The following is a 27,318-nucleotide window of genomic DNA, read 5'->3' on the forward strand; positions in this document are numbered from 1 at the left end:
TATATATATATATATATTTGGTGGCTTCGGCTCTTTGGTCCCCCTCTTTTTTTAATTCTTTCTAATTTTCAAATTTCATTTTACAAATTTGTTTACTGAATTTTTTTTAATTAATTTTTTATTGAAATATAATGACTTCACAACTCAAACTTTGTGATTTTTGTCCTTTCTAATTTTTATTTTTATTTATATTAATTTAATTATTTATGATTTAATCGTCAAATTAACATAACTACACACGCCAAATATTCGGGTTGTTACGTACTATTTATTTGAGTTATTTATTTAAGTAAAATTTAAATCCGTATGTTCACATTTCTTTTATGCCTCAATAAAACAAGATTAGTTGAAAGTGCACTTGTCTTGGCACTTTCATTTTTTTTTGTAATTTTCTCAAATATAATATCCTTAAATTGTACCATTAATGATGATAAAATTCATATGATTAGAACGATCTTACATCTTAAAATTTCTTTAATTATCATTAAAACTTTAAATTGTACTACTAAAAGACTGAGAATAATTATCATATATATATATATTTTTTTTTTTCAAATCTTAAAATTTGTGTCATTATTTAGCATAAGAATGAAATTGATATTTATAAATATGCTGGAACGGAAGAATTAATTGGGAGAATAACAAACCACAGTTAATACAACATGTGCATTGAACTAAATTATTAAATTCAAATTTCACCTCAAAACATTAAGTACAAACATTGGCCTTTACATTCTCCACGTAAATATCAACTTTTAAATCCGTAGTTTTAATTTAGTAATTAAAAGTTGACAATAAATTCTTTAAATAACAAATTTTTATTTAGACCGACATAAATTCACATAAAATACCATATGTGTGTATCTCATTCAACTTCTATAGATTCCATCAAATATCATACGAAAGACATACACACAACCATCTCATTTTTTTTTTTAAATAAATCAATGATAGAAGGAGTATTACTTTTTACGACATTATTTTTTTTATCAATTTATTTGAGAATGTTGGACATTCGCATTTAACAACAACATCAAAATTTGAATTTAAAATTTAAAATTTAAAATTTAAAAAAATTATTTAAAATTACATTAGTGAGACATTGTGGGCCATGGATAACACTTTATGGACAATGTGAAACTACCTTAACAAATGTTAGGTGTCGCGACGTCGCTCTTAACTTTAAGTGACCAAGTTATAAATTTATTTTTAAACTCAATGATATAATTTCATAATCGTTAAGTAATCAAAAAATCACAACACGAACCGTTTTAAAGAATCTATATTTACGGAGTACGCCCACAAGCATGAATAATAAAAGAATATATTTCTAAACCAACACTCAAATGATTTAACATAAAAAGTTGTTCTACTATATCTTACAAAAATAATTTAGGGATATCAAACTTTAGGGGTAGAAGATACTTTTCTAGCAAATCATAGGAGAGATATTAAAGCAAAAATATGTACGGATTCATAAAAGAATGCCGGTGTGTGTTGGCTTTGTAGTTTTTGATATCTCATTTTGATATATAGAAAATTTTTAATAAAGAATGAAAAATATATATATATATATATATTTTTTCTAATGATGAATTTTTAAATAAAAAATATTATTTTTTATTAGTTAAAAACTAATTATTCTTTTAACTTTATAATTTTTTTCAATTTTTAGTATGACCCATATATATATAAATAAGTTTGATAACTTTTTGAGACGTTATTAATCAATTTCCGAAAAGTTTTAGATTAAAAAACTCTTTAGCCGATGAGTCAGACACCATAGAAAACAAGTTTATATTATTAAAGCAGTCGTCAACATTCTTATAACACTGATCTTAAAAAAAGGATGTCGAAGCTCTATAAATTTCGGTTTCTACACTTTCTGTTTTGCCATTTTTTATTTATTGCTTTTAATTTATTCTAAAAGTTCAATTTAGTGTTAGTTTGTCCAAATAATTATTCCAAGTGAAAAGATTTCAAAACTCACTTCACCTTCTCTCTCTTCCGTTTAGGCCCAACATTTTCTCTGTATCAAAATTCAACAACCATGGAGTTCTTAGACGAGGACGCCAGACCTAGATTCCTCTACCAATCTCGTCCTGTCCCGTCTTCTCCCCACACTGATGATCAAAATCCCTCAAAGCCAAACAGGCTATATCTCTCCATTTTCCTCTCAATTTGTCTCCTTCTCTTCTTTCTCTCCCTTTTTTGTCTCCATAACGAGCCTTTCAAATCCCTCCTCATCTGGATCTCTCTATCCTTTCTCCTCGGCCCTTTTGCCCCATCCTCCCTCACCGGAGGTCACATTCGCGTCGGTCATGGTCCGATCCTCGAACAAGAATTCCCCGACCTCCAAACATCGGAAATAGATTCGGAATCGAAGAAGAAACCCGTCTACAAGCGAACAAAGCCGCAGAGATTCGAGTATCCGCTCGAGATTCCGTCGCAAATTGTCGAAAGCGCGAACAAGTCTTTGAAGAAAGATGGAAAAAGTGAATATACGAGTAGTGATAATGTGTTGGTGCGAAGCGAGGAAGAGGAGTGGAGTGAGGAGGATATGGAGATGTTGAAGAAACAGCTATTGAAAAATCCTGTAGGGAAGCCGGGAAGATGGGAGGTGATCGCCAAGGCGTTTAAGGGCAGATATAGAGTGGAGACTGTGATTAAGAAGGCGAAGGAGATGGGAGAGAAGAAATTGGATGATAGCGACGCATATGCTAGGTTTTTGAAGAATAGGAAGCCATTGGATACCAAAATTCACGAGACTGCGGATGACGGTGGAACCAAGAAAGAGAATGGCCGGGTTGGTGATGGATCAGAGTGGAGCTCAGGGGAGGATATTGCGTTGCTAAATGCCCTGAAAGCGTTCCCTAAGGATGTGCCGATGAGGTGGGAGAAGATTGAGGCCGCTGTGCCGGGAAAGTCCAAGGCGGCTTGTGTCAAGAGAGTTGCAGAGTTGAAAAGAGATTTCAGGAGCGGCAAAGCTGGTGCTGAGAGCTAGAAAAGTGCTCAGATTTTGTTCCCGTTTCTACTTGAGGAGGTATTTTCTTTACCTATACAGGATGGTTTTAGCAGTTTCATTCCTGGTTTATATTTGAGTTTTAAAGTGGAATTACGCATAATTCAATCTTAGAACGTGGTTCCACGGGCATTATTTTATTCTCACAGAAAAGAATTTGACATTTGGAAAAAATGAGATGTTCTCTATGTTGGTTGATCTTTTACCCTGTATCTTATTTCATTTGCTCATGAGAAACTGAGATGAGCTAATCACTAACTGGTTAAATGGCTAGTTGGCTTGTAATTCTTGCTTGTCTGTGCCAATACAAGAACTTTTCGCTTGTGCTTAATTCAACAAAATGATTTGTTTTTCTGTCTTGATGTTTCTTTTCCCATGTCTTACTATGTTACGCCTCTGAATTTGTCATTGTTGTTTAACTTTGCTTGAGCCTGTTGTGGGAGTTTCCAATGAATGTCTATATATAATTTCTATTAAGGGAAACCCTGTGTTTTGAAGTACCATGTATGGCTTTCTAGAGTTACCTAATTTCACCGCGTATAACTCCATTTTGTTACTATCTTTAGCTATATTTTCTGTCTTTAGCAATTAGAGTTAGTATTACGTGCTATCATTTTTACTGAATTTGACAATATTTTCTTAGTATTTTCCATTATCAACCATTACAGTCTTTGTTATTTTTGTTACTGTCTTTGGCTATTATTTGTAGTATCGTGTGTCTATAATTTGATACCATATATGGCCATCCATGATTGCTGATGGCTATTTACTGAATTTTATTTGACATTCAACCATGGCTATTGGTATTCAACAAATTGTGATGGATATATGTTGTAACAAATGGTAGGTAAAAAAGTAATAACTGATTATCAAAGATAGTACCTATTCATAATGAAAGACAATAACAATATAGTCATGTTGTGAAGAAGATAACAATAGTTGTTAAAGATGATAACAAATGATAGCCAATAATAGTTAATGATAATAACGAATGATAGCCAGAGATAATAAGAACTTAATAATCAAATATTATAACAATGAATAGCAGAAAATAGTAACAAAAAGATTGTAATATATTGTAATGTACCAGTACCTCAAGATACTTTGAGAATCAGGCTTGATTAGTCTGGAGTAAAGAGAAGAAAGAATCATAACATTGCAGAAATAGTTGGGCACACAACATATTAGTTTGTGGTTACATTTCCATAGGTTGATTATAACGTACAATAGAAAGCTTATTCTTTCTAGACTTTATACATACAAGTTCTTTTCATATTTCATGAGGAAATTGAGGTTTGATCTTAAATGCACAGACTACAATTTATTGACCTTAATCTTCTAAATTGTAGTATAGAAAATTCTGATATAGAAACTTGCAGACATTTGTAATTCTGCATTTGGTTGAATGCTGATTTAATTTCAATTTAATTCATAGTTTCGTATTGGTCTTAATATGCATAATTAGAGTATTACTTATTGTGTATGAGTTATCACCACCATTATCCCGAATTTTGTGATGATGAGAATTTAACTCTTCACGTGAAAAGTAGGAATTAGTCCTTACCATAAAGGAATTCTAGGTGAAGTGATAAGTTAAACACATTAGGTTCTAACTATGCACACTGAGAAATTTGTGAGTGGGTCTGCAGTGTTGGAAAGAGTATGGTAATTGGTAAGTAGTTGTAGTACAATTTCTTTTATGCATTATGAACTACAACTATTTACTTTGTCAAGAAAAGAAGTTGTAGCATAACTAGGTATCACTATGCAAGGTGAATTTTTACATGTTTCAGGTAGAACAATCTATATCTATGGACAAAACTTTATGAATAAACCGAGTATTATAGAGGAGCAGAGAACCAATATAAACACCTGGATGTAGTAAATGATATACCTTCTAGCTATAATAGCAAATAGCAAATGCTACCAAAGTGTCAATTCACATGGTGGAATTCAATATATATTTTGTAGTTAATAGTTTTCACAATGGCATAATAGCTATAGGGAAAGCAGGAAAGTTTGAGAAAGCATTTAATGCTCACATGCACATATCATAAATTTCTCTCAACTAAGCTGTGCATTTTCAGCAATAAACCTCTTGGACATATAAAGATGTATGTATTTGATATTGTCATTAAATTATAAATGACGGTTGCATTCTCGCCTCTCTTTTATTTGTTACTGTAATTTTCTTGCCCTTGAATTTTATCAAGGTTTTTTTTACGGGAAGGATGTAAAATAGTAAACTAGTGTAAAATAGTAAACTAGTTTCGAGGATTACTTGATGGACATTTAAATATGCCCATGGAGTGAGAAGTGAGGAATTGAAGACTTCAGCATAAGAGTACTCATGTTTAACAACCTAGGGAGATTTTTGTAATTAACTTTTGACTGAAGTTAATTCACATTAATCCGAGATCTTTCGAATAGTGTGATGAATGTTATAACTTATTGAAGAAATTGGTGGTATAATAAAAGTGGGATCTAATTTAAAGATAGAAAATTATCAAGTCTTTAGGTGATGAATGCAAGATATTTCCTATTAGACCATGAGTTGGAAGGAAATGGCACATTTCAATAGTCCTCCAAATGTGTGATGTACCTCAAAAGTTTTATCTCATGAAGATAGTGTTTTGTGCCACATTGAGTTCATATTGAGGCTATATCTTAATTTTATTTGCACAGAATGACTTTGAAAGGGTGTACCATTTGCGTTGTACCAAGAAAATATAGAGTTTAAAATTATATGCGAAAATGTATTCTTGGTACCAAGAAATTATATGGCCTTTTGATGGATTGGTTAAAGAAATTGAAATAGTCTTTATGGAACTTACATTATATTGATTAGAGTTTCATCCTCCATCAATTCTCCCAAGTCTTAAATATAGTCTAATAGAAACTGACTTTTTCTTTTTTGTGCTACGATATTGGTAGGATCACCTTTGGAAACCCATATTTTAAAGATAATCCACCATGTTTATAGATTTCATAATTAAAGATAGATTTGAATGACAATTCAATCACTAATAATTATGAATCCCTCTCGAAAATAATTAACTCGCTTGTTATTAATTTTGATGTGCTAATTTTAAAAATAAATTTGACTAATCTTGAAGATTTTGGAGAACACAAAGAAGCTTAGAAATTCTAACGGCTTGGTGGTGTCATAATCTTGAAAGCCTAAACTGAAGCCCAGAAAAGAATGGGAAGAAGAATGGCAAGGACATGTGAGAGAAGATTGACTAGAAAGATTTAAAAGAAAATTGGTAAAAGAGAAGACAGAGAGGGAACTTACAAGGGAACACTAGATTGTAAAAGAGGGACAACAATATGATATTATGTATCTTATATTGATAGAGATAAATCTTTTAACTAACAATTGATATCATTTTACTGGGTTCTTGGAGACACCTAATGACTAATTTGACCAAGGTTCATTAGAATAACTCCAGTCTCTTAATACTAAAATATAACTTATTTCATATAAGTTAAACTATGATGAAACTAAATTTAAGAGAACAACTCCTGCTATACTATTATGTTTAGACTCTCACTTGACACATAATAAAACTCCATGCAAAAATACTAATATTTAATAAGATCGTAGACTTCCTTATGACATTGCAATTTAGGATAACGACCTCATAAGGTTGCTTTATATACTCTGCAAACTTTTAATGTATACACTTACAGAAATATTAGTACAGATTAAGTCTTTGTTTATCTTATCAAAATCGATGCATTTAGTTCAACAAGAACGACATGCACGTAATGAAATTTTATTCATTTAGTACACCTCATGTAACATCTGGGTCCGAAAATTTGGTCCGGGATAATTTAGTATTAATAGAATAATAAATTAAAATAATTAAAATTTTAAATTTTTAATGAATTTTTGAAGAAAATTTGGTTTTGGATGTATTTAAAAATATTTTCGAAAATCAAGACCAAAGTAGAAATAATGGAGGACTTATTTGAAAAGAAATATGAAAAATTGGAGTAAAAATGAAATTAATGAAATTTTGGCCACATGAACCACCATGTCAGCAACGCGGCCGGTCTCCGTGCACCGTGTGGAAGGCACATGGACATGCGTCCACGGAGGCTATCTGTATGCCAACAGATCTAAAGTTCAGATCGCATCCCGCGCGCACGGACGACCCAGATCCGTTTCCCCTTCAGGTGTGATTGAACAGCTGGATTTGATCAAATCGTGCGGTCCAGATTAATTCTCCAAATAAGAGCGATCCAACGGCTGAGGATGAGCTACGTTTATTTGAATGGACAACTCAGATTTAATGAAGAGGAGTATTTAAACTCCCATTCATAAGAAACCCTAACCCTAACTGCTAAAGAGGAGATCGAAGAAGAAGAGGGGCGGCCGAAAAGTGAACTAGTTGTCGGAGAAGAAGATCGACAGCCATCGTCGCCGGACTGGAGCCACTACCGATGCCGAAAAGGTGAATTTTTTTTCCTTCTGTTTGAAATTGAATTTCGAACCTTCCCACACCCATATCAGAGCCAAAAAGCCAAAGAGTGAGCTAGAAAATGGGAGCGGAGCTTGACCGAGCCGCTGCAGTCGCGACTTGAAAACCCCTCGAATGAGCTCCTTACCGTTTCCTGTTTCTCTCACCTTTTTGACTTTCTTATTCCTCATCTCATTCTGTTGCAGGTTAGCCGAAAGGAAGCCCCAATCGCAAGAAAAGAACGGTGGAACCACTGCACCGAAAAATTCTTTCACTAGTAGGGTCTCGGTTCTTTCATTTTTCAGCCAATAAAGCTCTCTAACCCTGTTGTTTGTAGGTTTTCATGCAAAATCGGCAAAAAACAGTCAGACGGAAAGGAAGTGCCGCCGTGGGCGACAGAGTCGGCGGCGGAGCTTAGAGGCGGCGCCGTGCCGGAATCCTAAACAAGTCAAAAAGATTTTAAAATGCTCATTTAGGCATTTTTAGGGTATTTTATAATACGTAACGTGTTTTTTTGATTTTCGCATAAAAAAGTTGCGAAATCCGAGAACCGCTAGAAGGTGCAGTAAAAAAAAAATAATGTTTCAAATACCGATATGGGGTAAGAATCTCTCATCCTTTCCTCCCGTTACAATAAATTAAAGTTTAATAATTAATAACAATATATTTTGTAAAAAATTAGAAATCTCTAAATTAATTACAAGTCACTAGTGGAGCCGAAATCAGTCAGTGTATATTTGCCTTAGTTGTGTTGTCTATTTATTCCTATACTGCCTAAATTGCTTTTATTTATTGATTTAAATTACTTTCTCATTCATTAATTGCTGGCTGATTATTCTCACTTATTGACTGATTCGAAAAAAATGCCCTAATCACGTTTTCTTGATTTTTGTATTGTTTATTGGTATGACTTATTGTTTATATGTAAATATAAGATATTGGTATGTAATTGGTGATTGGTTGATAATGTGGATATATATATGAAAGGTTTATCGGGTACTCTGGAAAAAGGTGTACGGACTCGGTGCATAGAAAAAATCCTACCGTGGATATTTTCTTAGTCGAACAGGGTTGAGAAGTCCCATACCAGAAGGGTTAAGAGGTATAGTTCATCCTCATACCGGATGGGGTATTGAGGCGGTGGTATGTTTGGCGTCTATTGCTAGACAGGATATGGAGACGGTCGGTTAAATGATAAATTAGATATTAGGTCCACGCGTAGGGTGGATCCCTATGAACCCCCAGAGGTACTAGTAAGTGGGTAAGATGGTAAGTTTACTGCTATCATTCATTTAAATGTGTAATAAAGTGCTATCTTGGTTATTGTCTTCATAAGTCGGTTTTAGAAACTCATAAGGGTAAGTGTGAAAATAACAATTTTTATGTTAAATAAATTTATTTAAAAGGAGATAATGGCTTCATTGGTTGTTTTACGATTTTTACCAACATTTGGTTTTTTGTATCGGTATTAAACATGATATTCTTACTGGAGTAGTGTAGCTCATCCCCCTTATTTAACCATTTCAGAATAGAAAGATCAAAATTCAGATTCTGAACAATAAGAAGATTGCGAATAAAAGTTGTCTCTCGCATCCCATCAGAGTTACCCAGCGGAGGTTAACTCTATAGTAGTTTTAGTGTGTTTTCTTTTATTTATTTATTCCGTTAGTGAAAATTCTTTAAATGGACATTCTCGTAGCCCTATTGGACATCCTGATTTATTGTGTAAGGAATATAAATCCTAAACTCTTAATTGCTTCCACCATTACAATATGTATTCATTTCCTTAAGGTTTTTAGGCATTTACATTTGGTATCAAAGCCGTGTTCCTCAGAACCATTCCTTATATAAATATTAGAATCATTCAATATAACCCGACACTAAGCCTTTTCTTGTGGAATATAGGTACAAAGATATGAGGAGAGGAAGACCCCCACTAAATAGGGCAGCCTGGGATGGGTCACTTCGAGGGGATGTTGATCGGCTCTTCGAGATGTTAGAGAGACTTATCTTTGCCCAGTAGGCTCAAGAAGAGAGGAGGGAGTTGCCTGACCCTCCACCACTGCCACAGTATGAGCCACCCCTATAATGAAAAAATTCAGTGTCGCCACGATACAACCCTACTCCTCCATCGTATCATCTAACATCGCCATAGTATAATCCAATGCCCCCACCATACAATTAAGTGCCACCACAAGGCCACCCAGCCCTTCCCCAGCATAATCTAGTCCCTCTTCAATAGGATCCAGTTTCGCCCTTGATGGGCCTAGGCTATATTGAGAGGTACAAGAGACTTAGCCTATCTACTTTTTTAGGGGCATCCACTTTTGAAGAGACCGAGTATTGGTTAGCAAAGATAGAGAAGACCTTCGCAATTCTTGGGGTAGTTCCCGAACAGAAGGTTATACTTGTTACCTACATGTTTGTGGGTAAGGTAGGTCGCTAGTGGTAGCTAAAGCAGGCTACTCTGCCTATTCCAGTCACTTGGGAACAGTTCCTGACAGCTTTCAATGTAGAGTACCTCCTCAAGCATTTTCGACATTTGAAAGAGATAAAGTTTGCACATTTGGTTCAGGATGAGATGACAGTGTTTAAGTATGCCCAAAAATTTCTGAAGTTGTACTGATATTCTCCTGATAGCATGATGGACGAAGGCATAAAGGCAAGGAAGTTTGTATAGGGCCTCCGTCCTGAGATCAGACAACAACTGTATATATTCGAGCTCAACACCTATTCAGTACTTCTGGTTAAGGCATAGCTGATAGAGAGGAACCTTTGCATCTTTCTCCCAGCAATGGGCGATTCCAGACCCCCAGTTCCACACCACAGGCCAGCACTTGCTGTGCCGATTCAGCAGAACAAGAGCCCTAGGCCTGTGAATCAAGCTTCTCAATTTCTGGCAATAGGACGCGACATGACTTGCTAGTACTATGGCAACGATGATGAGGACCAACTTTGTTATTGCCTCAACAATACCTACCACATATGTGGAAGTGCCCAACACTATGCAAGAGAGTGCCTGCGGAATTAAAATCAGACTAGATCTCCAATTTAGGGTAGAGCCTTCACCCTCACCCCAGCAGGATGCTGAAGCCAATCCGGACATGATACATGGTACGTACACTATCTGTAATGACCTTGCACATGTTTTAATTGATAGTGATGCTTCACATTCTTTTGTTTCACATGCTTTTGTAAAAAAAATTGAATGTATTACTTGAAAATCTTGATTTTATACTGTTTGTGTCTACTCCTGTGAATGAGACACTACTAGAAAATGTCATATATAAAACTTGTATCATAGAAATAGTAGATAGAAAATTGAGTGTAGACTTGATAGCACTAGACACGAGAGATTTTGATGTAATTCTGGGGATGAATTGGTTAGTAGCGTATCACACTACCGTAGATTGTTTCATAAGAAGCTTGTATTCAATCTTCTTAATGAAGAGTCATTCACAAATTAATAAAATTTTTAGATATTATTCCCTCATGGTAACTTCATTATTTATATGATGCTTTAATTTAGTTCTTTTTTACATTAGACAAGTCTAAGAAAGAAATTTGTATTCAACAGATTTTTTTTGTCCAAAAATTCTCGAATGTATTTCTTGATGAACAACCTAGACTGCCGGTGGATAGAAAAGTTGAATTTACCATATATCTTCAGCCTGACACTCAGCCCATTTCAGTTGTCCCTTACCATATGAGTCGTGTTGAGATGTAGGAACTGAGGAAAAAATCAAAGAATTGGAAGATAGTGGGTTCATTCGATATAGTTTATCTCCTTGGGGTGCTAGAGTCATATTTGCAAGAAAAGTGGATGGGTCTCTGAGGTTGTGTATGGACTACAGGGGGTTGAATAAGGTCATAATCAAGAACAAGTATTCCCTCCACAGGATTGATGATCTTTCTGATCAGTTACAAGGTGCTAAGATTTTCACCAAGATTGACTTACGTTTGGGTTACCATCAGGTAAAAATCAGGACAGAGAACATCCCCAAGACGACCTTCAGAACCTGGTACAAGCACTATGAGTTCCTAATCATGCCATTTGGGTTAACCAATGTACCAACCATTTTTATAGACTTGATGAACAGGGTTTTCAAGTAGTTCTTGGATTAGTTCATCATAGTGTTTATTGATGATATCCTGATCTATTCAAAAAGCAGAGAGGAACACACTCAACATCTGACTCAGATTTTACAGGTTCTCGAAGAAAAGAAGTTATATGCAAAATTGAGCAAGTGTGGGTTTTGCCTTGAGCAAACTACCTTCTTAGGGCGCATAATATTAAAGGATGTGGTGCTAGTGAATCCCGATAAGGTTGAGACAGTAATGGGTTGGGAGAAATTGACTTCGATTAAGGAGATTTGTAACTTTTTGGGGATGACAGGTTATTACTGTAAGTTTTTGGAAGGGTTTTTAAGCCTATCCGCTCCCTTGACCGGACTTACAAAGAAGAACGTCAAGTTTTAGTGAAATGATAATTGTGAAATGAGCTTTACAGAACTCAAGAAGTGGTTGACTACCGCGCCAGTTTTAGCTCTGCCGAGTGGGACATGTGAATACATAGTGTACAGTGACGCTTCCTACCTAGGGTTGAGCTGTGTTCTGATGCACCACAGAAAGGTCATAGTATATGGGTCTGGGCAGTTGAAAAACCACAAAAAGAATTACCCCACCCACAACTTAGATTTTGTTGCTATTATCCACGTCTTGAAGATCTGGTACCATTACTTGTATGGGGGGACTTTTGAGATTTATACAGATAATAAGAGCTTGAAGCATATATTCATATAGAAGGATCTCAACATGCGTTAGAGGCGTTGGATAGAGCTCCTCAAAGACTACAATTGTAAGATCTTGTATCACCCAGGTAAGGACAATATGGTAGTCGACGCGCTCAGCAGGAAAAATACAGGTATGTTGGCTCACATATTGGTTTCTGAATGCATGGTAATAGAGGCTGCACAACAGATACAGTTTTAGGATTTAAAAAGGGCCACATACTTGGCCCATCTAGTTGTTCAACCTGAACTAATTCAAAGAATAAAGAAATCCCAACTGATTGATTCCACTATAGTAGCTCTTAGAAAGGATACAGAACATGGTGTAAATCCAGAATTTTGAGTCTCTACCGAAAGGTTGCTCAGGTTCTAGGACAAAGTGTGTTTTTCAAATGACAGTGAACTAAAAAAGGATATCATGACAGAGGCTCACAGTTCAGAGTTCACCATGCATCTTGAAAATACTAAGATGTATCAAAGCATGCGACCCTGATTCTGGTGGAGCGGGAGTAAAAAGAAAATTGCCGATTTCATCTCCAAGTGCCTTGTATGTCAGCAGGTTAAGGCAGAGTGTCAACTCCCAAGTGAACTACTTCAGCCATTACTAATACTAGAGTGAAAATAGGAACATATCACTATAGATTTTGTAACAGGGTTACTCAGATTTCAGGACAGGGTGTGTGTTCCAAATGATAGTGAACTAAAAAGAGATTTCATGATAGAGGCTCATAGTTCAAAGTTCACCAAGCATTTTGAAAGTACTAAGATGTATCAAAATATACGAACCCAATTTTGGTGGAATGGGATGAAAAGGAAAATTATCGATTTCGTCTCCTAGTGCCTTGTATGTCAGCAGGTTAAGACAGAGTATCAATGCCTAGGTGGGCTGCTTTAGCTATTACCAATATAGAAGTGGAAATGGGAACATATCATTATAGATTTTGTAATAGGGTTGCCTAAGGCACGCTCGGGGAATGATGCAATCTAGGTAATTGTTGATCGACTTACCAAATCTTCTCACTTCTTGACCATCAGAATGACCGACCCATTGGACAAGTTAGTAAGAATCTATATCCGAGAGATAGTCAGGCTAATGGAGTTCCGATGATAGTGATATCAGATAGAAACTCCAGGTTCACCTCTCAGTTTTGCTCAAGTTTTCAGCAAGCAGTGGGAACGAAATTGTCCCTTATCACAGCATTCCACCATCAAACAGATGGACAATCAGAATGAATCATTCGCACACTAGAGGATATGCTCAGGGCCTGTGTTTTAGATTTCGGAGGACATTAGGACGACCACCTATCCTTGATAGAATTTGCCTACAATAACAGTTATCAAACAAGTATCGGCACAGTCCTGTATGAGGCACTGTACGGCCGACCCTGTAGATCGCCGATTTGTTGGGAAGAGGTGGATGATAGGAAATTGATTGACCTAGACCTCTTAGATGAGACCACAACGAAGATAGTTAAAATCAGGAAGAACATCCAGACAACCTAGAGTAGATATAAAAGTTATGCGGACACCCAAAGGAGAGATTTGAAATTTGAGAAGGGCGATCGAGTATTTCTTAAGGTCACCCCCTTTAAGGGTATCAACAGGTTTGAAAAGAGGAAAAAGTTTTATCGGACCGTTTGAGATCTTGGATAGGGTTGGTACATCCGCTTACAGACTAGCACTACTTCCAAAGCTATCTAAAGTCCATAATGTATTCTATGTGTCTATGCTACACAAGTACAACCCAGATCCCTCATATATCTTATCTCATGAGCCACTTCCACTCAAGGAGGATCTATCCTATGAGGAACTACCGATTGGTATTTTAGGCCGGAAGCGCAGAGTGTTTCGCATTAGAGAAATTTTATTCGTCAAAGTCTTATGGCAGAATCACTCGAAGGACGAGGCCACTTGGGAGATAGAATTAGACTTCAAGGCTTAGTACCCCCAACTGTTTGACTAGTGAGATAGCGGCAAATTTGAGGAGCCAAATTTTTTCTTAAAGGGGGGAGAGTTGTAACACTCGACCTCAAAAATTTACTTCGGGATAATTTAATATTAATAGAATAATAAATTAAAATAATTTAAATTTAAATTTTTTGGGGTGAATTTTTGAAGAAAATTGGGTTTTGGATGCATTTGAAAATATTTTTTAAAATCAGGACCAAAGTAGAAATAAGGGAGGATTTATTTGAAAAGAAATCTGAAAAACTAGGGTAAAAATAAAATTAATGAAATTTTGGCCACGTGGACTACCGCGTTAGCAGCGCAGTCGGTCTTCGTGTGCCGTGTGGCAGACATGTGGACACACGTTCGCGCGAGAAGCCATGTGGGCGATCTGTGTCTAGTAGATCCAACTGCCCAAATTGAATCCTGTGTGCATGGACGGTCCATATCCGTTTCCTCTTCAGATACGATCGAATGGCTGGATTTGATAAGATTGTGTAGTCCAAATTAATTCTCCAAATAAGAGCGATCCAACGACTGGGGATGGACCACATCTCCTTGGATGGATGACCCAGATTTAATGAAGAAGAGTATTTAAACTCTTCTTCACAGGAAACTCTAACCCTAGCCACCAGAGAGGGGATTAGAGAAGAAGAAAAGGGGCGACTAGCAAGCGAATTAGTCGTTGGAGAAGAAGATCGACCACTGTCGTTGCCGCACCGAAGCCACCAACGATGCCGAAAAGGTAAAATATTTTCCCCTTCTGTTTGAAATTGAATTTCGAACCTCCTCACACCCATATCAGAGCCAAAAGGGCAAATGATGAGCCGAAAAATGCAAGCCAAGCTTGGTTGAATTGTTGCAGCTGTGACCCGAAAGCCTCTCTAATGAGCCCTTTCACTTTTCCCATTTCCCTCACTTTTTGATCTTTTTGTTTCTCGTCTCATTTTGTTGCAAGTTAACCAAAGGGAAGCCCCAATCGTAAGAAAGGAACGACAGAGCCACTGCCGAAAAACTCCTCTGCTGGTAGGGTCTCAGTTCTTCCCTTTTTCGACCGACAAAGGCTCTCTAACCTTGCGTTTTGCAGGTTTTTATGCAAAACTGGCCAAAACTAGTCAAAAACAGCGAGACTGAGAGTAAACACCGTCATGGGCAACAGAACCGGTGCCGGAGCTCGGCGGCGGCGCTATGACGGAATCCTAAATCGGCTGAAAAAATTTAAAAATGCTTATTTTGGCATTTTTGGGTATTTTGGAATACATAACTTTTATTTTTTTATTTTCGCAGAAAAAACTCAGAAACCAGAGAACCGTCAGGAGACACAGTGAAAAAGATGGTGTTTCGAACACCGATCTAGGGTAAGAATTTCTCATCTTTTTCCTCCATTACGGTAAATTAAAATTTAATAATTAATAACGGTATGTTATGTAAAAATTATAAACCCCTAAATTAATTACAGGTCAAGAGTGAAGTCGGAACTGGTTAGTGTATATTTCCCTAGCTGTGTTGTCTATTTATTTCTATACTCTCTAAATTGCTATTATTTATTGATTTAAATTACCTTCTTGTTCATTGATTGCTTGACTGATTATTCTCACCTATTGATTGATTTGGAGCAAATACCCTAATCACGTTTTATTTATTTTCGTATTGTATATTTACATGACCTACTATTGATATATAAATATGAAATATGGTGGTATGTAATTGGTGATTGATTGATAATGTGGAAATATGTATGAAAGGTTTATCGGGTACCGTAGGGAAGGGTGTACGGGTCCAGTGCATAGAGAAAATCCTACTGTAGATATTACCTTAGTCGAATGGAGCTGATAAGTCCCATATTGGAAGAGGTTGGGAGGTAAAGTTCATGTAACGGCCCCGGAAATTTAAATAAAATATATGTATTAAAAATCTCAAATGCATAAGCGTAATAAAAATTTGGTTAACATCCCTTACACAATAACCAAAACGTACTCAAAACATGAAAGAACAAACTAACTAAAAGAGATATTCGAAATAAGAATTATAAATATAACTATGAAGTCTTTAGGCGTCCCCTTCGCTGTCTTCCTGCGGAACGGGTTCGGGAACGTCTTCCTGATCTGAAATGGTTAAATAAGGAATGAGCTACACCAGCCCAGTAAATACATCACACTATCTCACCGCCACGGAAGTAAAGGTTGGTAGAAAACAAAAATGACAAATGGAGCATAATTTATAACAAACTCATTTATTAATGATAAAAATCTTTACTGTCCACTTACCTCGGTGAGATTCGTGAAAATAACATATGGAAATAATAACGCTATAACCATCATAAAATCATATATACTTTGTAACATAACACATGTTATACTTTTGCACTTTAGTAATCAGACAACAATTCTCCTCTTTTACCAGCCTATTAGTATTCATGGGGATTCATAGGGGGTCACCGCTACACGTGAACCATTAATATCAATAACCTGATTCTAGGGCCGTCCCCATACACCGTTCGGTATGGGCGCCAAAACCATAAACCTCAATACCCCGTCTGGTATGAGGGTGAAACGGGCCGTCCCCATACCCCGTCTGGTATGGGCGCCAAAACCATAAACCTCCATATCCCGTCCGGTATGAGAGTGAAACGGGCCGTCCCCATACCCCGTCTGGTATGGGCGCCAAAACCATAAACCTCTATACCCCGTCCGGTATGAGAGTGAAACGGGCCGTCCCCATACCCTGTCTGGTATGGGCGCCAAAACACATAAGGTCTCCATACCCCGTCCGGTATGAGAGACCACGTTCCCGGTAGGGTTCCCTACGAACCCGGTCCGTCCATCATCTCCCAAGATATCTAGTCAGGCTGTCTACATTATCCAATTATCAATTCACATAACCTTTTTGCCATTTTTCTTGGTCTCAAGCATCAAATCATACACAACATGTAAACTAATAATTGACACCAAACAAGACAACATAGTATCGGGTTAATCATAATATCAACCATAATAAAAGAAATCATGATTCATGCATACGAGACCATAAAATAAATACATCAGACATCATGCTGCATTTAATATTGAAAAATAGATCAAATAATAACAGACCAACACTGTGTCAGACTCGGGCTCCATTGGCAACCTTAATCAATTATACATCTATAAAGTCACAAAGTACAGTTTAGTTATTTATTTAGCTTTAATACCATGATAGGAAATAGGGTGAGGGGTCCTTACTTGTTTCGGGGTCTGAATTCGACTTTACAGTGCGTCTACAGGCTGTCCCTAATTTTTCTGAATTTTTTTCAAAAAAACTGAAACGCACTATCGGTACCTGCACGTGTCCCAAAAAATTCCAAATCAGACCTAGGGCCCCTTTTGGCCAATATCAGAATTCTGGCACGGCGGCTCCGCCATGCTCCGGCGACGGCGCCGCCGTCTGCGGTGGCGATCCGCCTCGGGTTGGCCGTTTTTGGCCGAATTCGGCTAACTTGCATTGGTCCCTACGACAAAACAACCCTAGGACCCTCGGTGGGCAAAAAAATCACGAAAAACCAAGACTTACCGACAGCGGTGCACTCGGGTGCGGCGGCTCCTCCGGCGTGAGTTGCGTTTTGATGTTTGGCTCTGATCAACCTGTAGAGAAAAGAACGATGATCACAATGGTATAAAATTTGCATCGAACGGAGGCCGGGAATGGCCTCATCAGAGGCAAAAACAGAGGGGGGGTTGCGGCGGCGCCGCTGGACTTCGGCTGGGTTTTCTGGCCGTTTGGCCATAGGCGGACTCAGCATCAAAAAACGAGCCAGGAGGAGAAAATTTACCTCGATCGGCGGCCGAAAACTTCCCTAGTGCGGTGGCGGGTGGCGGCGGCCGGCTCCTCCGGCGTCTGGTTCTTCTTCTCCAGCGAGGCACTGGCGGCTAGGGTTTAGTGGTCAGGTGTGGGTGGGGTTATTTATACCCTTTGCCTTTTAATCTCAACCGTCCATCAAGATTAAATATGGATCGTTCGATCGCGATTTAATTGGGAATAAATCTGGGCCGTCCATCGCTATGCAATCTGGATCATCCGTGCCTGATTGAATCTGGGCCGTCCGTACGCGTGAATCTAGGCCGTCCGTGCGCACGTTTGATTTGGGCCATCCGTGCACGCGGGAATGGATTTGGGCCGTCCGATCGCGCGCATGCGGATCACCCACGTGGTCCGTCCCCTAATCAGCGTTTCCTTGCCAAGTGGCGTGTCCTGGTTGGCCGGGGCTGCTGATCGGGCCGCTGACGTGGCTGCTGACGTGGCACAACTTTTTTAAATTACGTTTTGACCCCCGGTTTCCGATTTTCTTTTCAAAAACACCCCGAGAATTTAAATTTTCACCCTTTTTTCCCAAAATCAATTTCAATTAAATCCAAATAATATTTTTACGCAATTTTATCATTATTATTTTTTTTATTTTCATTTAATTAAATTAAATTAAATCAAATTAAATTAAATAAAAATCTAAAAAATTCAAATACAAAAAAAAAGAAAATAAAAATAATAAGAATAAAATTAAAATACTTGGGTTTTACAACTCTCCATCCCTTAAAGAAATGTGGTCCCCCAAATTTGCCTCTTACTCTTGGTCGAACAAATGGGGATACTGAGCTCTAAATTCTTATGGTAGCCTCCCTGGGTGTGTGGTTCTGCCACACTACCTTTACAAATGATATTTTCCAGTTGCGGAGTATTCTGCTCTTTCGGTCCGTGATACCGACTGATACTTCTTCATAAGACAAGTCTTCTTGGATTGGAAGCGGTTCATGAGCCAAGACATGAGAAGGGTTCGGGTTGTACTTACGTAGCATGGATACGTGGAACACGTTGTGGACTCTGGAGAGCTTTGGAGGCAGTACTAGTCTGTAGGCAGCAGTACCAATCCTGTCTAAGATTTCAAAGGGTCCAATATATCGGGGGTTTAATTTTCCCCTCCTGCCGAACCTACTAATTCCCTTGAAAGGAGTGACCTTAAAAAACACCCGGTCGCCTTTCTCAAACGCTAGGTCTCTCCTTCGGGTATCTGCATAACTCTTCTGCCTACTCTGAGCTGTCTGAATGTTCTTCTTGATTTTAACTATTTTGGACGTGGTCTCCTCTACTAACTCCGGGCCGAACAATCTTCTATTGTCCACTTCCTCCCAACAAATCGGTGATCTGCACGGGCGCCCATATAACGCCTCATATGGAGTCATGCCGATGCTAGCCTGGTAGCTGTTGTTGTAGGCAAACTCTATCAGAGGTAGATGGTCGTCCCAATGGCCCACAGAGTCCAGGACACAAGCTCAGAACATATCCTCAAGCGTACGAATTGTCCTCTCTGATTGTCCATCAGTCTGGGGATGGAAGGCAGTACTAAGAGACAGCTTTGTTCCCATAGCTTGCTGGAAGCTACTCCAAAACCGAGAAATGAACCTGGGATCCCTGTCGGATACTACTGTCACTGGAACCCCATGCAATCTGACTATCCCCCGGATATACATCATTGCCAACTTGTCCAATGAATCGGTCATCCTGATGGCTAGGAAGTGAGAAAACTTAGTAAGTCGGTCAACGATTACCCATATGGCATCATGTCCTGAACGTGCCTTGGGTAGTCCCGATATGAAGTCCATGGTGATATGTTCCCACTTCCACTCCGGGATCGGTAAAGGCTGAAGTAACCCACCTGGGCGCTGATGCTCTGCCTTGACCTGCTGACATATCAAGCATTTAGATACAAAGTCGGCTATGTCTCTCTTCATCCCATGCCACCAAAACCGGGGTCGCATGCTTTGGTACATTTTGGTACTTCCTGGATGCATGGCAAACTTCGAGCTATGGGACTCCGTCATGATGTCTCTTTTTAACTCACTGTCATCTGGGACACACCCTGTCTTGGAAACGAAGTAATCCATCAGCAGAGATTCAGAATTATGAGCTCCCTCCCTGTTTTGCATCCTTCTTGCGGGCTACCAGGGCGGGGTCAACTGTCTGGGCTTTCCTTATTCTCTGAATTAACTCGGGCCGGACTGTCAGGCGGCCCAAACATGTGACTCTCCTCAGATCCTGGAGTCGAACCTGTTGCGTGGCCCCAATTGGTCTGCATTCTGAAACTATCAAATGGGCTAAGATACCTGCACTTTTCCTGCTGAGAGCATCTGCTACCACGTTGCCATTACCCGGATGGTATAAGATATCACAATCATAGTCCTTAAAGAGTTCCATCCACCTTCTCTGACGCATGTTGAGATCCTTCTGAGTGAATATGTGTTTTAAACTCTTATGATCGGTATAGATCTGAAAGGTTTCTCCGTACAAATAATGGCGCTAGGTTTTCAAGGCGTGTATGATTGCGGCAAGCTCCAAGTCATGGGTGGGATAATTCTTCTCATAATTCTTTAACTGTCTGGACCCATATGCTATAACCTTTCCATGCTGCATCAGGACACAATCCAGGTCCAGATAGGAGGCATCACTATAAACTGTATATCCTCCTGATCCACTTGGTAAAGCCAGCACGGGTGCAGTAGTCAGCCGTTTCTTTAATTCTGAAAAACTTCTTTCGCAGTCCTCATTCCACTCAAACTTGGCATTCTTCTTTATGAGTCGGGTTAGAGGAGCTGCTAGACTGGAGAATCCTTCAACGAACCTGCGGTAATAACCTGCCATTCCCAGGAAGCTACGGATTTCCTTAACTGATGTCAGCTTTTTCCAGCCAAGTACCGCTTCAACCCTTTCGGGATTCACTGATACCGCTTCCTTCGATATGATGTGTCCTAGGAAGGCGGTCTGCTCAAGGCAGAATCCACACTTACTCAACTTCGCATATAACTTTTTATCTGTAAGGACCTGCAAAACTTGGGCAAGATGGTGAACATGTTCTTCTCTGCTTTTTGAGTAGACTAAGATATCATGAATGAACACGATAACAAATTGATCCAAGAACTCTCTGAAGACCCTGTTCATCAGATCCATAAAGATGGCCGGGGCATTGGTTAGCCTGAATGGCATGACTAGGAACTCATAGTGTCCGTACCTGTTTCGGAAGGCCGTCTTGGGGATGTCTTCTATTCTTATCTTCACCTGATGGTAACCTGATCGTAGGTCTATTTTAGAGAAGACCTGTGCACCCTGCAGCTGATCAAAGAGATCATCAATCCGGGGAAGGGATACTTGTTTTTGATCGTAACCTTGTTCAACCCTCTGTAATCAATGCACAGTCTCAACGTTCCATCTCCCTTCCTTGCAAAAGTGACTCCGGCACCCTAAGGGGACACACTGTGTCTAATAAAACCACTGTCTTGTAATTCAGTGATCTGTTTCCTCAGCTCTTCCATCTCAATGTGGCTCATGCGGTAAAGAGCAACCGAAATTGGCTGAGTACCTGGCTGTAGGTCTATAGTGAACTCGACTTCTCTGTCCACTAGCATACTGGGCAGTTCGTCTAGAAACACATCTGGGAAGTCTCGGACTATCGGAATCTCTTGAATACAAATTTCCTTCTTGGGCTTGCCTAATAAGAGGAAACAGCAAGATTAAGGCACTAGAAGTTAAGAAAACTTGCCATCAAGGAATAAGTACTGAATAATTTTATTAATTTGTAAATGACTCATCGTTAGGAGGATTGAATACAATCTTCTTGTTAAAGCAATCTATAGTGGCGTGATACGCTGCTAGCCAATCCATTCCTAAGATTACATCAAAATCTCCCGTGTCTAACTCTATCAGGTCTACACTTAGTTTTCTATTTGCTATCTCCACGCCACAAGCCCTATAGATAACTTCCCCTAGTAGTGTTTCACCCCCGGCAGTAGACACAAACAACAATGAATCAAGTTTATCAGGTGATACATTAATTTTGGAAGCAAAAGCATGTGAAACAAAATAGTGCGATGCACCAGTGTAAAATAAAACATGAGCAGTATGGTCACAGATAGTATACATACCCTGTACCACATCCGGGTCGGCGTCTGTATCCTGCTGGGTAAGGTTGTAAGCTCTGCCATGGATAGAAGGCCTTCCTTGATTCTGGTTCCTCGAGCATTCTCTTGCATAATGCTGGGCACTGCCACAAATGCGACAAGTGTTGTTGAGGCGGTAGTAGGGTCGGTCCTCGTGATCTTTCCCGCAGTACTGACAGATCTTCCCACGTGCTGCCCCTGGAGCTTGAGGAGGGGCCTGGATGGCTGGTCTGGGCCTCTTATTTGGTTGGGCAGGCGCAGTAGGTGCTGGCCTACGGAACGGAGCTGAGGCTCGGGAACTCCCTCCTGGCTGAGGACGGGTGCTGAAGCTTCTTTCCACGATCTGTGCCTTTGTTAGGACTACTGAAAATGTCTTGAGCTCCAGTGCTAACAAGTGTTGCCTGATCTCTGGGCAGAGACCCCACTGGAATCTCCTGGCCTTTCGGCCCTCATCCATCAATGTCTCCGGGGAGTATCGGCCCATCTCTAGGAACTTACGAGCATATTATGATACTGTCATGTTTCCCTGAACCAGTTGAACAAACTTTGTTTCCTTTAGGTGTCGGATGTGCTCAGGGAGATACTCCGCATGGAAGGCCGATATGAATTGCTCCCAAGTGACTGGTGTAGGCAGGGTGGTCTGCTTGAGCTCCCACCAATGTCCTGCTTCCCCTACCAGCATGTAGGAAGCAAGGGCAGCTCTCTGCTCAGGAATTACTCCCAAGGTCCTGAAAGCTTTCTCAGTCTCCGCCAGCCAGTATTGGGCCTCTTCAAAAGAGGATCCCCCTGCAAAGGTGGAGGGGTTCAATCTCCTGTACCTCTCTATGTAGCCCGAGTCGATCAAGGAAGGAGCGGGGTCCCGTGGAGGAGGGACTGGACCCGGCTGGGGATAGACTGGGGGGTCATGTGGTGGCACCTGTTGATATGATGGGGGCATTGGATTGTGCTGTGGCAGTGTCGGGTAGTACCGTGGCTGGGGCAGCGGGTTGTACTGCGGCAGTGGTGCCGGGTGGTACTATGGAGGAGCAGGCTCGTGCCGGGGTGGCTCGGGATCAGCCTACTGTAACGGAGGCTCAACCTACGGTAGTGGAGGAGGGTCGGGTAACTCCCTTCTCTCTTCTCGCCCTTGCTGGGCAGCTATGAATCCTTCCATCATCTCAAATAACCTGTCTACATCCTCCCGAAGTGAATTATCCCGGGTCGCTCGGTTTAGTGGGGGTCTTCCTCTCCTCATCTCTCTACACCTGCATTTCATAAGGAATGGTTGAGTAACAGTTTATCAGTAAATATTTCTCTAAGTATTATTGTGTAAGGGATGAGTCCGAGGAACGCGGCTCTGATACCAACTGTAACGGCCCCAGAAATTTAAATGAAATGTATGTATTAAAAATCTCAAATGCGGAAGCGTAATAAAAATTTGATTAACATCCCTTACACAATAACCAAAACGTACTCAAAACATGAAAGAACAAACTAACTAAAAGAGATACTCGAAATAAGAACTATAAATATAACTATGAAGTCTTTAGGCGTCTCCTTCGCCGTCTTCCTGCGGAACGGGCTCAGGAAAAACGTCTTCCTGATCTGAAATGGTTAAATAAGGAATGAGCTACACCAGCCTAGTAAAGACATCACACTATCTCACCGCCACAGAAGTAAAGATTGGTAGAAAACAAAAACGACTAATGGAGCATAATTTATAACAAACTCATTTATTAATGATAAAAACCTTTACTGTCCACTTATTACGGTGAGATTCGTGAAAATAACATATGAAAACAATAACGCTATAACCATCATAAAATCATATACACTTTGTAACATAACACATGTTATACTTTTGCACTTCAGTAATCAGACAACAATTCTCCTCTTTTACCAGCCTACTAGTATTCATGGGGATCCATAGGGGGTCACCGCTATACGTGAACCATTAATATCAATAACCTGATTCCAGGGTCGTTCCCATACCCCGTCCGGTATGGGCACCAAAACCATAAACCTCAATACCCCGTCCGGTATGAGGGTGAAACGGACCGTCCCCATACCCCGTTCGGTATGGGCGCCAAAACCATAAACCTCCATACCCCGTCCGGTATGAGGGTGAAACGGGCCGTCCCCATACCCCGTCCGGTATGGGCGCCAAAACACATAAGGTCTCCATACCCCGTCCGGTATGAGAGACCACGTTCTCGGTAGGGTTCCCTACAGACCCAGTCCCTCCATCATCTCCCAAGATATCTAGTCAGGCTGTCCACATTATCCAATTATCAATTCACATAACCTTTTTGCCCTTTTCCTTGGTCTCAATCATTCAATCATACACAACATGTAAACTAGTAATTCACACCAAACAAGACAACACAGTATCGGGTTAATCATAATATCAATCATAATAAAAGAAACCACGATTCATGCATACGAGACCATAAAATAAATACATCAGACATCATGCTGCATTTAATACTGAAAAATAGATCAAATAATAACAGACCAACATTGTGTCAAACTCGAGCTCCATTAGCAACCTTAATCAATTATACATCTATAAAGTCACAAAGTACAGTTTAGTTATTTATTTAGCTTTAATACCGTGATAGGAAATAGGGTGAGGGGTCCTTACTTGTTTCGGGGTCTGAATTCGACTCTACAGTGGGCCTACAGGCTGTCCCTAATTTCTCTGAATTTTTTCTGAAAAAACTGAAACGCACTACCGGTACCTGCACGTGTTCCAAAAAATTCCAAATTAAACCTAGGGCCCCTTTCGACCAATATGGAAATTCTGGCACGGCGGCTCCGCCGTGCTCTGGCGACGGCGTTGCCGTCTGCGGCGGCGATCCACCTCGGGTTGGCCATTTTTCGGCCAACTTGCATCGGTCCCTGCGAAAAAACAACCCTAGGACCCTCGGTGGGCCAAAAAATCACGAAAAACTGAGACTTACCGGCGGCGGTGCTCTCGGGTGCGGCGGCTCCTCCGGCGTGAGTCGCGTTTTGATGTTTGGCTTTGATCAACCTATAGAGAAAAGAACGGTGATCACAGTGGTATAAAATTTGCATTGAACGGAGGTCGGGAAGGGCCTCATCGGAGGCAAAAATAGAGGGGGGGTCGCAGCTGCGCCGCTGGACTTCGGCTGGATTCTCCGGCCGTTTGGCCGGTGGTTTGGCCATAGGCAGACTCAGCATCGAAAAACGAGCCAGGGGGAGAAACTTTACCCTGATCGGCGGTCGGAAACTTCCCCGGTGCGGCGGCGGGTGGCGGCAGCGGCCGGCTCCTCTGGCGTCTGGTTCTTCTTCTCCGGCGAGGCACTGGCGGCTAGGGTTTTGTGGTCAGGTGTGGGTGGGGTTATTTATACCCTTTGCCTTTTAATCTCAACCGTCCATCAAGATTAAATCTGGATCGTTCGATCGCGATTTAATTGGGATTAAATCTGGGCCGTCCATCGCGATGCAATCTGAACTGTCCGTACGCGTGAATCTGGGCCGTCTGTGCGCACGTTTAATTTGGGCCGTCTGTGCGCGCGAGAACGGATATGGGCCGTCCGATCGCGCGCACGCGGATCGCCCACATGGCCCGTCCTTTGGTCAGCGTTTCCTTGCCACGCGGCGGGTCCTAGTTGGCCGGGGCTGCTGACCGGGCCGCTGATGTGGCTGCTGATGTGGGTGCTGACGTGGCACAACTTTTTAAAATTACGTTTTGACCTCCGATTTCTGATTTTCTTTTCAAAAACATCCCCAGAATCCAAAATTTCACCTCTTTTTTCCAAAATCAATTTCAATTAAATCCAAATAATATATTTACCCAATTTTATCATTATTATTATTTTTATTTTCATTTAATTAAATTAAATTAAATAAAAATCTAAAAAATTCAAATACAAAAAAAAGAAAATAAAGATAATAAGAATAAAATTAAAATACTTGGGTGTTACAGTTCACCATCATACCGGATGAGGTACTGAGGCAATGGTTTGTTTGACACCCATTACAGGACGGGGTACGGGGACGACCGGTTAAATGATAAATTGAATATTGGGTCCACGCATATGGGAGATCCGTATGGGACCCCAGAGGTACTGATAAATGAGTAAGAAGGTAAATTTACTGTTATTGTTCATTTAAATGTATAATAAAATGCTATCCTGTTTATTATCTTCATAGATCAGTTTTAGAAACTCATAAGAGTAAATGTGAAAATAACAGTTTTTATATTAAATAAATTTATTTAAAAGGAGATAATGACTCAATTGGTTGTTTTACGATTTTACCAACTTTTGATTTTCCGTATCGGTGTTAAACGTGATATTCTTACTGAGATAGTGTAGTTCATCCCCCTTATTTAACTATTTCAGATCAGGAAGACCAAGATCCAGATCTTGAACAACAAGGTGGTTGCAAATAAAAGTTGTCTCCTGCATCTCATCAGAGTTGCCCAACGGAGATTAACTCTAGAGGATTTTTAGTGTGTTTTCTTTTAGTTATTTATTATGTTATTGAAACTTCCTTAAAGGGACATTCCCGTAGTCTTATTAGGTATCCCGATTCATTGTGTAAGGAATGTAAATTCTAAACTCTTAATTGCTTCAACAATTATAATATATATTCATTTCCTTAAGGTTTTGGGCATTTATACCTCATATCATAAGCAAATAATAAATGGAAGATTATTTGGAAACTCATTATCTTAGAATGAGTGCAACACTTCTATATGGCTTCTAGCATTTAATCACCTCTTAAAACAAAGAAAGAAAAAGAAGACACATTACTAGATAAGATCAATATGCCAATTTAAATAGCAAAAGTAGTTTGTTTGCATGTATTATAGGATTGCGGACTCTCATAATAGGTATAAGAAGGTTTAATTGGTGAAAAGCTCACTTTAATTACCTCTCTCATCAAGTTCTACACAAGAAAAATTCTCATTCTTTTTGTTTTGAATTTAATTCTTAGTGGATTAACTTGTACTTGTATCCATTGATATTGTATTTGATTCGGAGTTTAACCCCTGGTTATTCTCTTTACACTGAATTGTTTTTTACGTAAAATCTTGTGTTCACTTTTATTTTGTGGTTATTTTCTACTTATTATTTTTGTTTTCACTGTGCATTAATTTGGTTTGATAATCTTGTTATTAATTT

At 39.5% G+C, this 27,318-nt stretch overlaps 1 protein-coding gene across 4 annotated transcripts; it reads left to right on the top strand.

Moving 5' to 3' along the window:
• Nucleotides 1–1,839: 1,839 nt before the first annotated feature.
• MAMYB (Duplicated homeodomain-like superfamily protein) lies at nucleotides 1,840–26,795 on the top strand. Of its 4 annotated transcripts, XR_015818496.1 has the most exons (5): nucleotides 1,840–3,043; nucleotides 9,394–10,602; nucleotides 15,513–15,583; nucleotides 26,172–26,275; nucleotides 26,533–26,795. XR_015818496.1 is itself a non-coding variant. In XM_022051107.2 (2 exons), the coding sequence occupies exon 1, from the start codon at nucleotides 2,051–2,053 to the stop codon at nucleotides 3,002–3,004; it is 954 nt and encodes a 317-aa protein (XP_021906799.1). In that variant the 5' UTR covers nucleotides 1,840–2,050; the 3' UTR covers nucleotides 3,005–3,043; nucleotides 26,533–26,795. The 4 variants fall into 4 exon arrangements, 1 of the variants encoding a protein (XP_021906799.1); XR_015818497.1 differs by lacking the exon at nucleotides 26,172–26,275; XR_015818498.1 differs by lacking the exons at nucleotides 9,394–10,602; nucleotides 26,172–26,275.
• The last annotated feature ends 523 nt before the right edge of the window (nucleotides 26,796–27,318 follow it).

Source organism: Carica papaya, chromosome 4 (genome assembly GCF_054855325.1).
Source record: "Carica papaya isolate Zhongbai chromosome 4, ASM5485532v1, whole genome shotgun sequence".
NCBI lineage: Eukaryota > Viridiplantae > Streptophyta > Magnoliopsida > Brassicales > Caricaceae > Carica > Carica papaya.